General features: G+C 41.6%; 1 protein-coding gene across 2 annotated transcripts in view; it reads right to left on the reverse strand.

Annotated features, from left to right (window-relative positions):
- kif26aa (kinesin family member 26Aa) overlaps positions 1 to 14,447 on the reverse strand; it is a 61,770-nt gene that overhangs the window by 16,862 nt on the left and 30,461 nt on the right. The window contains exons 1-3 of one of the 2 annotated variants that reach the window (XM_026998911.3): positions 7,784 to 8,763; positions 5,155 to 5,347; positions 167 to 379 (exon numbers count right to left, since the gene is read on the reverse strand). In XM_026998911.3, the coding sequence (XP_026854712.2) occupies positions 167 to 379; positions 5,155 to 5,347; positions 7,784 to 7,800 (423 nt within the window). In that variant the 5' untranslated portion in view covers positions 7,801 to 8,763. Of the gene's footprint in view, positions 1 to 166; positions 380 to 5,154; positions 5,348 to 7,783; positions 8,764 to 14,447 lie in introns of those variants that run through there. The other variant, XM_081718326.1, reaches the window with a different exon arrangement.

A 14,447-nucleotide genomic window follows, 5' to 3' on the forward strand; every position in this document is an offset into this window, starting at 1 on the left:
ATTGGATAGAAAGATCTGCCAAAAGATTTCACTGCTAGAAGAAAAAGCAGTGGTTACAGAGGTGCTTGAAGGATGCCCTTGGAAAAACTCACCTTGCATATTTCTTATGTTATTCTTTCACACTCAGGAATTAATGACAATTAACAACAATTTAAATAAAACTTACTTGTGAGGCATCCTGGGTGAAGACCGTATCGAAGTTGAACATCTTCAGGGCGGTGGCAGCCGCAAAGCGCCTCTGGGCTGCAGAGGAGTGAGTGTTGTTGGGTGGCTCAGTGAAGGTCAGCTGCTTCTTATGGGTGTCTACCTTCAGGAAGGACATGGACTCAGAAGTGTCCCATGCTCCTTTGGCAGGGCATATGCGCACCATTACCTTAACCTGGATGGTAAAGATGCACGCAGGAACAATTTAGGAATCAAATGTTTAAAATACATGGAGTTCGCACTGAGAAATCAGATAAAAAGGAAAAATAGATGTCTGGAACACTCAGTCTTACTACTTCCATTGCAAAGCCTATCTACTTCTGTGATGCTCAGCATTGTTTGAGGCAACAGTTTTGAACACAGCATGGTGCACTAACATCATTAGTTTCCTTGCCAAGGATTACCCTCACATTACCAATACTTGGAAAGGCTTCAAGTTGGCAGCAGCTTGGGTATGAATGCCAAAACACACTATGCATAGCTCTACCCTGTTGTAATGCAAGTGGTAAGTGGGATTCTCCCTGCAGAGGCAAGATATCTCATGCACTGACCAGACATCAGATGGCACTAGAGTCTCCAGTGGTCAAAACCTCCATAGGCAGAAAACGCCTCCTCATCCTCATGCAACAGGTTCTCTGTGGTGTGGATGACATCATTTAACCAGATTTCTCACAATGCTGGGCAGCACTTTTCAATATTGTGCTTGTGGACACATCATGTGAACATGTGTCATTGAAATGTGAGACATCTGTAGAAAACAATCTGTATAATTCAGGTATATCTCGTCACTAGATTATATAACACTTGCCATGGTCTACTGTAACAATTTGTATACAGAAAACAGTCCGCTGCTGCGTAACATTTCTGCTGATGAAATTGATCTTTCAGATACCAAACAGCAAATTCAGCATTCCACTCTCTTAAAGGTGCAAGTAATGTTCATGTGTCCACCCCCCGCCAACCCGCACGACCAGTAGCTGCAGCTTTTGCCCTTAAGGCAAGCTGATTAGCAGCACTCCAATCTCCTCGTTTTTCACACAGGACAAACATTATATGCAGAGCTCATGGAATTCTAAATCACCCCCCAAGCCATCTAAATATTGCAGACTACCATTTAATCCACTGAAAACAAAAATTAATTGTAGCACCCTATAGTGCCAGAATGTTTTGAAACATTTGATTTTATACAAAACAAGACCTTCATACATTTGGCACAGATAAAGCTCTATGAACTATTTTTTGGCTGAAAATAACAAAAATAAACAGACACTAATTTGGTAAGGTTCATGGAGCAGCCTGACAAGATGGGGACACTGTGCCTCTCGGGCAGAGGTATTCAAAGCACAGTCCTCAAGGTCCAGCTCCCACAGATTTTTCAACCTCTTTTTACCTAGTAGTCAGCTGTGATGTCAAAGTGGCAAACCAGATACATTAATCAATTAATCAACTACAAGAGATTACAAAATCCAGGACAAGATTTTGAAACAAGGTCACTGTTCCAAGAAATCCCTACAGAACAGAGAGTCCAGCTGGGACCAAAGCTGAAGTGCAGCTCCTGGAGCAGACCATGTCCAAAAAGATCAACACAGCTCCACCCTCCCACTAAAATGGGTCAGCACTCTGTAGCCACTCATCTCTAGGCTCAGGTATCCATTCATTCATGTACCGATCTCCAATCTTTGTCCAGCAAAGCTTTGCAATGTCTGACTCCCCACGAATACACTGATAAGCTAGCTATGTACTATTTTTACTTGCATAGACAAACATCAGTGACCTTCTGATCCAAAACCACCTACCATCAACAAATTTTAATGGAAGTAATTTAAATGTCTCACATTACATCTGACCTAAAAATCACTCTAGGATGGTACACAGCTACTGAAAGCCATAATAATACTTAACTTGCCCTGTGGTCTAACAACTCGCAATGCAGTGATGGCCTATGACAAAGTCCATTAGCTTAGCATTCAAGCCTGCCAAGTTACTTGGCTACCTGCTGCTAATGACTGAGTCCTGTTCAGTCCATTTATTGGATGACCAACAGGTGAAAATTAATACAGGACTGCCAAGTCTCATGCATTTAGCATGAGGCTTAGGAAATTCGATTCTTATACTCTCACACAACTGTCATAATTCTCATGCTCTCACACAATTTTACGTCTCCGTCCAAACTGAGCTCCAGACTGAATTCAAACACTCGTGAAGTTGCTACTGATTTTACTGACTGCCACTTTGCTACTGTTGCAGCTTCAACTGATTAAAAAAAAGCCTGTACTGACAACGGTGGCATTTCATGTTATTATAAATATATGCAAATGAAACAGAGTACACTAACTAGCTAGTAAGTTATTGCTGGACCATAGTTCAGTGGAATCTGGACTTGTAATGTTGCATCAAGAATCTAGCCAGAAACCATTAAGACTTCTCCCGAAAGTCAAATGACTTGGCGTGAATGTAATGGTGTAGGAGTAATAAAAGAGTAGGAAAAAACCCTTCACTAGGTATACATTGCAAACAAAAAAGAATTTTAAAAAATGTCAAAGCACATGGACAATAAACTAAATATAATTAATAACAAGATCATTCTTTAAGAATATGAGATTACCAGACTGTGGTTTTAACATTTAGATAAAAGTTGATAAATTTGTGATGAATGTATCATCTGTTTTAATGTTTTTGGGATTTTCTCTAGCAATTTTGATCTGTTTACCTGACCACTGTTTGCTTCTGGTTTTTGACTTAGACCTTAGACCAAATATCGCTTTGTAAATTGTTCACTGTTTGACAAATCTTTGCCTTTGTATAATATGCTTTAAGCCTTGACTTTACAGTTACTATCAACTTCCACTGAGCTCCTGTTTCCACCATTTACAGTATGGATACACTCTTAGTAAAGACTACTCCTTTCGCCACATAAATCCATTTCCATTCAGTTATAAACAAGTGCTTATCTACCACACCTCCACTCTTTTGCATTTCCACATGCTTGCTTCAGTGCCTGTTGGTAATCTGCTGCAACTCTGTGGACCTCATTAGGAATCTCAATAAAATTTTGCAGCTGTCCATTTTCCATGCCTATTGTGCATTTTAGGCTTGTAAATTAGACCTCTTGATGTATACCAACTGAACAGACAGGCACTCAAATGTAATAGTGAATGCAAGGTGCCCTAGCTGCACAGACCTATCTTTGTAAGGGATGCGGGAACACACCTGGCATCTAATCCACCGATTTAAGGGGTCCCTGAAGGTCTCCTCTCTGAAGTTTAACTGAGATGGCTGACGTCATTGCCCTTTGTGAGATGGCTGTAGGAAGCCATCTCCCAGTAGGTTTCACTGCACAATAAACCTGCACCATCTGCTGGTGTTTACGAGTCAACTGGTCTGTTGCTCCTTGTTCTTCTGGGAGAAGCACTGCATATTTATCTGCCCAAGGATCATGTACCTACCACAGTAACCAACTTAGTAGATGAGTCAGTACGGAATTACACAGGCCCTTTCAGTTGTGCTATCAGAGAAGGTCATTCTGTGGTCAGATCAGACCACAGCAGCCTTCAGGGCATCCGGGGGCGTTGAAAGAGCTCGTAGTTCAATGTGCAGATGCCATGCTGATATGAACCTGCAGGTCTGCCTCTAAATGGCTCCAGTTGGCACAAGATGCTTGCAGTTATCACACAGCGCATGGGTAACAACACTAGCACACATTGGCAGCTAGTCACTGCACTAATTGTGACATTGCTAAAAGTAGACAAGCAGATGTCTTGCCACTCTCATCCACATATTCTACCACTGGCTGCAAAGCTGGTATGAAGAGAAGGAGGTGGGTGGCTGTGCTATATTAGGACCATGTCTAATCCACTTCAGTGTAATCTCTTAGTACACGTGTAATGTCTGACATACAACACTACTACTTTCTAGGATTTGACACCAAGACTTGGCAAATAGTGGCTTCCTGGACAGCCATAGATAGTCATTTTCACTATGATAATCTGAATCCCCATGACCCTCATGGTGAAGGAGACAGATCAAAATACACCTCCAGAAAGAAAATATAATGTCTGCACTCATTTTAGGCACCTAAGACTCTCTCACATGGCCAGGGTAGTCACTTACATGACCAGGGTTGGGAATGTGCTTTTAAAATGTATTTCACTACAGATTACAGAATACATGCCCTTAAATGTCATTTGTAATATATTACAATAGATTTCTCAAAGTGAGTTTAAGTACTTTGGATTTCTTCTACAATATATGGTACACAACACAGTGTTATTTATTAGATTGTTTCTGTTTCTTATGAAATGATCATAAGAAATAATTAGAACTTTGGAGGTGCATCAGAAGAATTGTATTGAGGAACATTATGATGTCATATCAAGGTCATGTCAGTTATGCCGATGCTTGTCGGTATGTGTCTATGAGTCATATGCATCAAATAACGGGCTTCTATTATGTCTTGTGAAAAGATTTATTCCTTCAAATCTTTCTGAGGCAGTCAGTCAGTAACATCCAGTCCTGCCTCTGCAGTTTCTAGCACTCCAGCAGATGCCTGTGCTGGGACAGAACCTCCCCTTTCAGCTGCATGTGACCCTCTGACCTGCCACTTTTTCTCACTCCCACTGCCTATAAAACACTCAGAGATAGGAATGCTGTCTGGTATTCCAAAGGAGCTTCTCAGAATTCCAGCATCCTGGGAATGAAGGCTACTGGCCTGTCCCGAGCTGTCAAACACAGTCTGCTTTGATGGCAACTTGAGAGCTGGCCAAATCAGATTTCTTACAGAGCCTTCTTGATCTAAAATGGTTACATATACAGAATGAGACCAAGTAATACATTGTTTCCATCTAAATCAAATGTTAGAGCAAGCTTATGCAAAAGTACAGGATTGCTGTGTCCCAAATGTCACAGTTGAACCACCTGGCCTAAATTCTTAGCTTGGGGACTTGACTGTACCTTTCCCATGCCGGGGGTGTCTTTGCTCTTTGAGCTGGCCCTGAGCAAGTACGGTGGAGCAGGTGGAGGAGAGAGCTGGAGGGCGGCGCTGAAGCCGTCAGAGTAGAAAAATGGTTCATCAGGGTCAGGCGGGGATGGGGGTGGAGGAGGCTGAGGCTTCTTCCGTTTGGAGAGGTTTAGCTTCTGAGCAGCCCTGAGGGAGGGAAAAAGAGATTAGACTTAGGTTCTCACCATGAGCCAGCAGTAATGGATGAATGCAAGCTTTAGATGTTTGCTATGCCCATGAGTAAAAATGAGATTCAAAACAACTTCCATATCAGTTTTCAGTTTTGTTTTGTTTTTTCATTTTAGTAATCTGCACATCTTTAGCAGTATTTTGTCTTTCTGTGAAATACTTTCATTTTTTTCTTTCTTGGAACCTATAACAAATCAGGATCAAAGTCATATTTAAACAATGAGTAGGATGCCATTAAACAAGGACGGCACTGGGAGGCATATTTTGCACTCAGACCAGAAGGACACTATGCACTTTAGGAAAGCACTGCAATATGTGAATTCACAAATTTCAGAGAGAAAGCTTTTGCATTTATTTGCACATAAATGCAAAAATATGTATATGTATATGTGTATGGTAAGACATAGGGTTATGGGGAGTATAGAAAATGTTTGAACTCTCAGTACATAAGAGAGTGAGGGTCAGAATGACTTGCAGCACAGAGATAAAGAGTGTATGAGTCATTGCACACCTTGGTGCACACTTTCTCATTCACTTTTGCTCTGTCTGTCTGTGTCTGTGTGTGTGTGTGTGTGTGTGTGTGTGTGTGTGTGTGTGTGTGTGTGTGTGTGTGTGAGTGTGTGTGTGGGAATAAACTACTGCATGGCCCTGTGTTAAGCCCACAGGGAGGTAGGTTGAGAAAAAAAAATATGAAAGAAGAGTACTGGGCTTAGGGTTCTCTCATCAGGATTTTGGAAATTGCAGCTTGCATCTAAAGCAGTTAGTTTGACATACATGCATGTTAAAAAGCTAGTTTCAGCATTCAGTTCTGACTGTAAAATGTCAACAAAATGTAATTGCGTCATGTCAGTCTGTAAACAACTTAAAATACTGTAAAGGAATTGTGTGTGCATGTTTCAAAATGACTTAGTATGCAGCTCAGAGTGCTAGAAGACAGGAGCCTGATCTCATTAGAAACTTTTGTTCTGGTATCTCGTACAAATGCCTCCCCTTTCCCCCAAAACACCTTCCCACCACTGTCCTTGTCTGTCTCTCTCTATCCTCTTTCACTCACTCACTATCTCTCTCCCTCCCTCTTTCACTTGCTCCTTCATCAGCCCACCTTCTTCACTGTAGTCCCTTCAGGGGTGCAAAATCACGGAATACACTGTGTAATTACAGCCTCCGTGAAGGGTGCAGAGGCAGGCCCTTGTGGGATTTGCATGTGTGTGTCTGAGCATGCGTAAGACTGTGTATATGGTTGTGTATATGAAGGACTACATCTGTGTGTGTGTGTGTGAGTGCGTGTGTGTGTGTGTGTGTGTGTGTGTGTGTGTGTGTGTGTGTGTGAGTGTGAGTGTGCTTGAGTGAGTGTGAGAGAGAGAGGGAGAGAGAGAGAGAGAGCACACACGAGAGAGATCAGAACCTGCAGTATTCAGTACGGAAGACACATCTGTGGAATTGTGGAGATATATAGACACATTAAAAATGTAAAAATCAAATATATAGAAGATAAACACATGCCAGCATTCATAATGCAATTTTCTCTGTTCTCTGTGGAAGAAATATTGAATTTCCATCAGAGGTGTGAATGAGGGTGGCAGGCTGAGGAGGAGGGAGGGTAAGTAGATAAAAAAAAACAGGGCCAGAAAAAAAAGCTGAGAGAAAGGAGGAGGAATTTCTTGCCCTAGACCCACCTCTGGAGACAAAGCCTTTTCTATTTGAAATTTCACCTATCACACACACACACACACACACACACACACACACACACACACACACTAGTCCAACATAAAGAGAAGACCCACGCCCACACATGGGAATGGGGGGCTTACTTCACTGAGCCAGGCATGGCAAGCTCCTGAAAAGCTTCCCACACTCCCCGAACCCAACCACAACTAATACACGGCAAAGAGTGACCAGCCTTGAAACCCACTGCACACGAACACAATAGGATTGAGATATCTGTCAGTGGTGGCATTCACCGACCCATGGAAGGAAAAAAACAAAAAAAAACAAAAAAAAACGGTATGCTAGACTGATCTGAGACATGTTAGACTAGGATTTGCCAAGATGCAGCCAGCCACCTGTTAAATCTCCCTGTCCTTCTCCTCTGAACACTCTCCCTCAGCACATGCTAATTTCAGGGAACTCACAGTTTTGCTGATGTTGACCTACCGGGAACCACCTATCTAAAATTTAATTGCCAAGTATGGCAAAATCTAATTAACTTGGGAACAAAAATATTTTCCACTGGGGCTTTCAGTTAATTGACATTGCAAAGGGATCACAAGTCATAACTCCTATGCTAACAGGCGCTTACATAAATATCAAGTGAAAGAAAATGTGTGTTGAGGGGCAGGGGTTGAAACAGGTGCCATGATCATACAAAAATCTGTAAATGGGTGTACTTACAGTTCTCTCCAATCCATTGTCTCTTTTTAGAGTTCATAACAGCACATAGGTGAGAGACACTGTTCTTTTCCTCATCTGTTCCCGACCAATGCCGGAGAGTTCCATGGTTGCCAACACAAGCGGGGCAGAGGTAACCAGGAGGAAGGGGCAGGCAGAGTGCGGAATGCCAGGGGTGGGGGCAGGAGATGCACGATAGAGAATGAGGCTTTCATCAGAGAAACAGGCAAGTCGGGCAGCAAGTGCATGGAGAAAGCACACACCGGCGCGGAGCGGGGGGGGGGGACACGACTTATCCTAAAAGCTCATGATGAACCTGGTGAAAGTTACCCAGCACATGTACACACAGAGGGTGAATCCATCAGAAGAACATTCTGGATCTCATACAGGTGGTCTGCTTCTCTACCATCATTAGTTCCTGGCTAATGACTGTCATGTAAAAGAGGAATCTTCCAAAGGTTGGCTTTGCTTCTCCTCACCGTGGTCCACTTGGATATATGTCTCTTTCGTCAACAACTCCAACTGAGACCCTTAATGTTATCCGTCCCTTTTCTACACCATAGCGAAAGTTCCTTCTTATTCCATTGATTTACTAACAGTATCTCTCTCTTGAACTACTTGTTGTCCCTTTTTTTTCCTTTTCCCGTCTTCTTTGCCCCACTTTTCCCAGACTCTCATTTCAGCCCCAGACCTTTGATTCACCTTTGCATTGAGCCTGGCCTCATGTACACTCCCCACTCTGCTGGACTAGGTGTTCTTTCGCCTTCCTCGCTTCGGTGGACTGAAAGATGACAGGAGTCCTGCAGCACGCAGAAAGGCAGAAAACCCAATGCGAAACGGCAAATCCACCGGGAAGTGGGAAAAGGAGGCGATTCCTGCTCCTGCTGTTGCTGGGAAACCCTGGCAGAAGTCCAATGGTCCCTCCTCTCCTCTCCGCTCCACTCTGCTCCTCTCAGCTCCCTCTCCACTCCACGTCTCTCTCAATCAGTGCATGGCTCTCACCTCTCTCTCTATCTCTCTTTCGCTCGCTCTCTCTCTCTCTCTCTCTCTCTCTCTCTCTCTCTCTCTCTCTAGCACAATTGTGCTCTCTCTCCTCCCTGCCCAACCCCCCCCTTCTCACTCACTTCTCAGACGCAGTGGCAGTGCACAACTGCTGCGCAAAGCGACTCTGATAGGCAGCACGCTCTTGGTACACGCACACACATATGCACCAGCACACACACCCACACCGACAGTCACACACATTTTCTTTCTCTGGATCATACAAGCAACTCCCATATACAGCACTCACACACACCATCACGCCCCCACGACATGTATGACATGAATACTTCATGAGCACAGGGGCGCTCCATATTCTGATTCTGCTGGACTTCAAAGAGATTAGGGTAGTGTGTGTGGGGGTGAAGATGGGGTGGTGGGATGGGTATGTATAGTTATACCAGCATGTAACACACACACACACACTGTTGGTTCTAGATAAAATAGAGCACTATGGGAAATTAAGCGGTGTCAGGAGAAAGATGGAGTAGCCTCCAAATTAAAGCTCCTGAGATGGATGAAAGGATGCTTTACAGGAGAACTGATAGCAGTGCTGAAGGATAAATCAATATGTAGATAAAGCAGACAAAGACTGTATATAGATTACAGGAGCAGGTGAGTTATGACAAGTTAATCAGGGCATCAGCCAGCAAGCTGATATTAATGTGTTTTCAAACCTGTCTATGCAGCTTCTTTTAACTTGTGTGGTTAAGTAACACAGAGAATGGCCATCAACAAATTGTCCAGACCATGACTGTTAAGACCTTTTGAGTGTGGAGATTCTTACTTGGTAAAGATTTCCAAATGTTTTATTTAAATTAATTTATGTCATGCTTTGGAACCCCACCCGCAAATGTAAAATGTATAATGGTTAATCAATGCATTCAGTGTCATACTGCACAAAATAATGACTACAAGAAACTCGTAGTGTCTGCTAAGTGTGCACCCTGATCTAATTCCGGGATGACTAATTATTACTATTTCTCAAATAATAAGCCTATTGGTCAACCTGACATAAGCTTGGAACAGAGTTAGCTTAGAGGGAATGAATGTTGGTTAAGTAAATGAATGAGACTGAAACAATTGGCCTTGTTTCACCTGGAGTCTTTTCAAGGTTTGTCAAATTGGTTATAGTCATTCTTTTATCTTTATGGTTATTTGAGGAAATGTTGTCAGTTTGATTGTAAAGAATTGGTCCCAAACCTCTGCAATGCCACAGGAGTGTGAAGGCTAATTAATGACCAGCATTCAGATGTCAAATGATAACCCACAGTTGAAAACAAATTCACTGCTTTTTGTCTTTGTGCAGGGATTTGTCTGAATGAAAGAAAACTATGAGGGATCATGCCACCCTCCTGACTGGCCAGAGCCAAGCCTTTGGACTTGTCCCCCAGACTGGTTAGCAGAACTAGGGGTTTACTGTGGCCTTATGTCCTTAACTGCACAGAGGGGGACATTTTAAAAGCAGAATTTAATCACACAGCTGTGGCTTAAAACAGGCGCTTAGAGCAACAGGAGGATTGAGTGGCCGATAAGAGGCTATATGACAGCTTTCGAAAAGGAAGGCTTAAACAGAAAACGGATCCAATCCACATCTATGAATGAGAAAGTGATGAAATGTTTGGGGGCAATTGGTATCCGTCATTGTGAGAGATAGTGGGTTTCACAGCATGAGAATGGAAAGACAGTTAAGTCCCCCTTTTTGATTAAGGTTTCAATTATCCTATTTCTTGTTTGTTCTAAACTGCACCTGATAGCTATAAAGTGGCGTGCAGGGATATTCATTTCCATTTCCATTTGCTTTACAACGATGCTTTGACACAGCTGGAGAGAATAAGATTTGCTTACATTGTTTGAGCAAGAAAAATATGGGTTCACAAGTCAGTGGCATAAGTTAGAAGGTAAGGTTTTATAAAACATACAAAACACAAGTATTACATTTCAAAACCAAATTACAAGAAAATAGAGCTATTTAGAACCCGAGGAGAAATTAAAGGGGGAACAGGTTTTTCAGATTTTTAGTCTCTTATCAAATGCTGTAGTGAAACTGCCCATTTGTTTATATGCAACACCATTTTGCTTTGGCTACCTATGTGAAAAATACAACAGTTATTACAATTTTTTTTAAATGCCATGTCAACAATTTTGGAATCAACTATAACCAACCAAGAAAATAAAATGTAAGGTCTGTATTGTCATGCATTACCTGCACATGGGCTTTGATTTTCACCAGGGTTGAACATTATTATGGGACTCAAGCAAAATATATACTATCAAAACCAAACCATTCACTCACCATATTCAATATTTTATGTGTCAGCTATTTCTTGGTGCTTCTTAACAGTGTACTTTCTAATATTATAATCTCTGCACTAACAATCTAAAAACTACTAGTGCCCATGAACACAATTGAAAAGTCTTGACGTTAATGGACATCACTCTAACACTAGCACTTCTACTTGCAGCAGTATCTCAGTAACTTAGCAGTCTACCTAATACCATAAACTTTTTTTTCTCAAATTTGTCCTTTTTCCCCAAATGTAAATTACTTCTTTAATGACCCCCAATCTTAAAAACAGACATTTTAGATGTTTTAAGGAGACATGAGCATTCAAGACAGCTAGCTTCCTTACTGTGCACACAGGTTTTGATACTAGGTGTTGTCAAATATTTCAGAAAGTAAATAAACTGATATAAAAATGAATACTGACACTGGTTATCACATCTCCCCTTTTGTTCCTCATAAACTCCTCAGATCTGTTTGCAAGTTTTGCTTGGTTATTTTTAAAAGTGTCCATGAAACGATTGCACAGTGTAGCAACATTTTTGGACCCACTATAGCAAAAATTAAGATATCTACAGCAATTGAGAGGGGCATGAGAGGGGCATAAGCCATCTTTCCCTTTTGAAAGAGATACTTTTGAAGGAGAGACTGACTATGTGAATCTAACTGTGAGTTTGAAGATTTTTGGTACTTTGTGACTATCTGAAGAGATTGAAGATTTTTCTAGACTTTGATATTGCTTAAAATGTGATACAAGAGAAAAGTTTTATACAACTTAAAAATTGATTGTTAAGGATGGAGTTATACACAAACAGTTCCTTTGTGGTTATAGTTACTATGCCTTTCATCTTTTGTAAATGTCCATGTTAAAGCAGGTTCTAAAGCCTTTGAAATTATGAAGCCACATGCTAGGAATCAATCCATGATCTCTTTCATTTGCCCTGAGTGCCTCCTATCACAGATAAAGCCACTAATTTGCCTATGGGTTACAAGTGAGCACTAATGGAGACTCAGACTTAAAACCCTCAAATTAACAGCATGGGGGCTAGGTAGCTGTGGCTAAGTCCCAAGTGTCATAGCCCAAGTATTCAGTGCTTCCTTGTCTCACCTGTCTGGACACGCATTACCTGCTGGGCAGCCATTTTCTTTACTGCTAAAGCCTTTGACCTTTGTATTGTTAGCTGACAGCTCTTCTGCTGATATCATAGGTTGGCTGATGCATGACTTATTGGATGATGTTTAATATGTGGGGCCCTGCCCCAAGGGACGTATGGTGCTTTTGTTGTATTGTGCCAGGGGGCAGCAACACCATGCCCAGACAATGCTTTCCAGAGCACGCTAGCATGTCTGGGTTTGTTAGTGACAATCAATGCCCAGTGGGTTCATCTAACCTCACTGTGGTGCACCTTGATAGTACATAGCTGCCCCCCTCCCCTCCTTTTTTTTTTTTGATTGAAGCCTCCCTGAAGGGTTTACCGATCGAGCTGGATATGAGGGACTTCAGCTGGAGGCTACATACAGAGCTGGCGCTAATCAAACATTAACACTAATGTGACCACCCACTGGTCAAACAGTAGTTGACAACAGTAGGCAACAGGGGCTCAGATGTGTGCAGAATAAAGTGGCTCTGTTACTGAACTGACCTATGTCTTTTTGTCTTCAGATTCTCAACTGGGGAGAATCAAATGTGGGTACAGTGCTGCAACCCCCATCATTTTCACAGAAATACACCCAGAATGGAAAACATCAAATACTCCAGCTCAGATACTCTAGCACTGCCACCTATCGACTGTCAATATTTGAATAAAAAGTGTTCCTTCATTGTTCTTCATTTCTTATCCCCTCTACCCTCTTGAATGAGAAAAGGACCCAATCTACTGTATCTATGGTGAACACCCTGATAAAAGGATCAAATGAAGGGGGTGCTTTTTAAAAATGAAAAGCAGGTAATCTCCAGTGATCTTATTAGCATTCATCTATTGCAGCATTGACTGTGAAATGAGAGAGGCAGGATTAGGCAGGTAGTGCAGGAGAGGAGAGGCTGGGTGAGTGAGGGAGGGAGAGCATGAGCGTGGGGTGGGGGTAGAGGGAGATGAATGCAGCGGGGTACATAAAGTATTTCTGGCAGATAGCCAGCTTGAAACCTGATAAATTATAGTGAATAAATTTCAAAGTGAAATGATTGCAGAAGCCACACTGGACTTGTTTCCAAAAAGCTTCTATTTCCCAGAGTGATGGTTCTCTGTGGGTACCAAATAAATTAAACTGTTAAACACTAAATGAGCAGTATTCACATTTGAATGATAATAGCAGTTTAAAGCATAACTGAGCACAAAGGGAGGATAAGACACTAAATAGCTACAACTGTGACATTAGGCAACCATGTGCCAGTACTTGATATAACAGTATGCCAATTTTTCAAATTTTAAAGAGTCCAACTTCAATCTCACTAAATCTAAACAATTCTTGTGTTATTACAGGCTGGGTATATAACTTCCCCTAAATATTATTTCTGAATAAAGCACAAATATAAGCGACATGATATCACAAAGACCAAAAGTTATGCTTCTCTCAAATGAGGAGGAAAACTATTATAGGGTATGAAAAGAGAGAGGCAGGTTTACATGAGTACCTCAGGAGATTATCCTTCAATATGCCTAATTCTTATACATTATAGCGCATATCTGTCTGTGAGGCCCACCTAAGGGGGCCACTTTAACTGTATACTCTTACCGTATACTCTTACATAAGGCTCATGACATGAGTTTGACTGTTGCGATGATTCAACGTGTTTTGCTTTTTTTTCAAACTAAGGTTGAACTATAAGTTTTAAAACTATGTTTACTATCTACTAAAACCTCTCAGGGGACAGGAGAGTAGTTTCATGACAAACTACTGGTAAATACTGATCAAACTTTGTTAAATCTAACCTTGCTCTTCTTTAAATGTGCTTTAATCAAGAATTCAAGAAGCAAGTAGATTAAGCAGGTGAACACAACACTGGAATGATTTTTTATACTCTTTGGATTTCCCTTCCATTCCTGACCAAGAGCACAAAGCACACCTCTGAGATCAATGGTGTCCAACGGAATTACATTTTTCTAGCATTACCATAGTTAACATGACTTCACTTTTGAGTGATGTGGTAGGCTGTTTATTAATAATACATCATTATTTAATAAGTTTCTATCAAAAGTGAATCGCATGATAGCTATCTCAGGGTGAAGGTGCTTGCATGCATGCAGAAGTCTAGATAAAATATAAGCATCAGGAGAGGGCTATGATGCTACTCTTCCCCAGCAAAGAACTGATTTGTTTTACTTTGCAAATTATTATGACCGT

Source organism: Electrophorus electricus, chromosome 7 (assembly GCF_041902795.1).
Source record: "Electrophorus electricus isolate QZ-2024a chromosome 7, ASM4190279v1, whole genome shotgun sequence".
Taxonomy (NCBI): Eukaryota; Metazoa; Chordata; class Actinopteri; order Gymnotiformes; family Gymnotidae; genus Electrophorus; species Electrophorus electricus.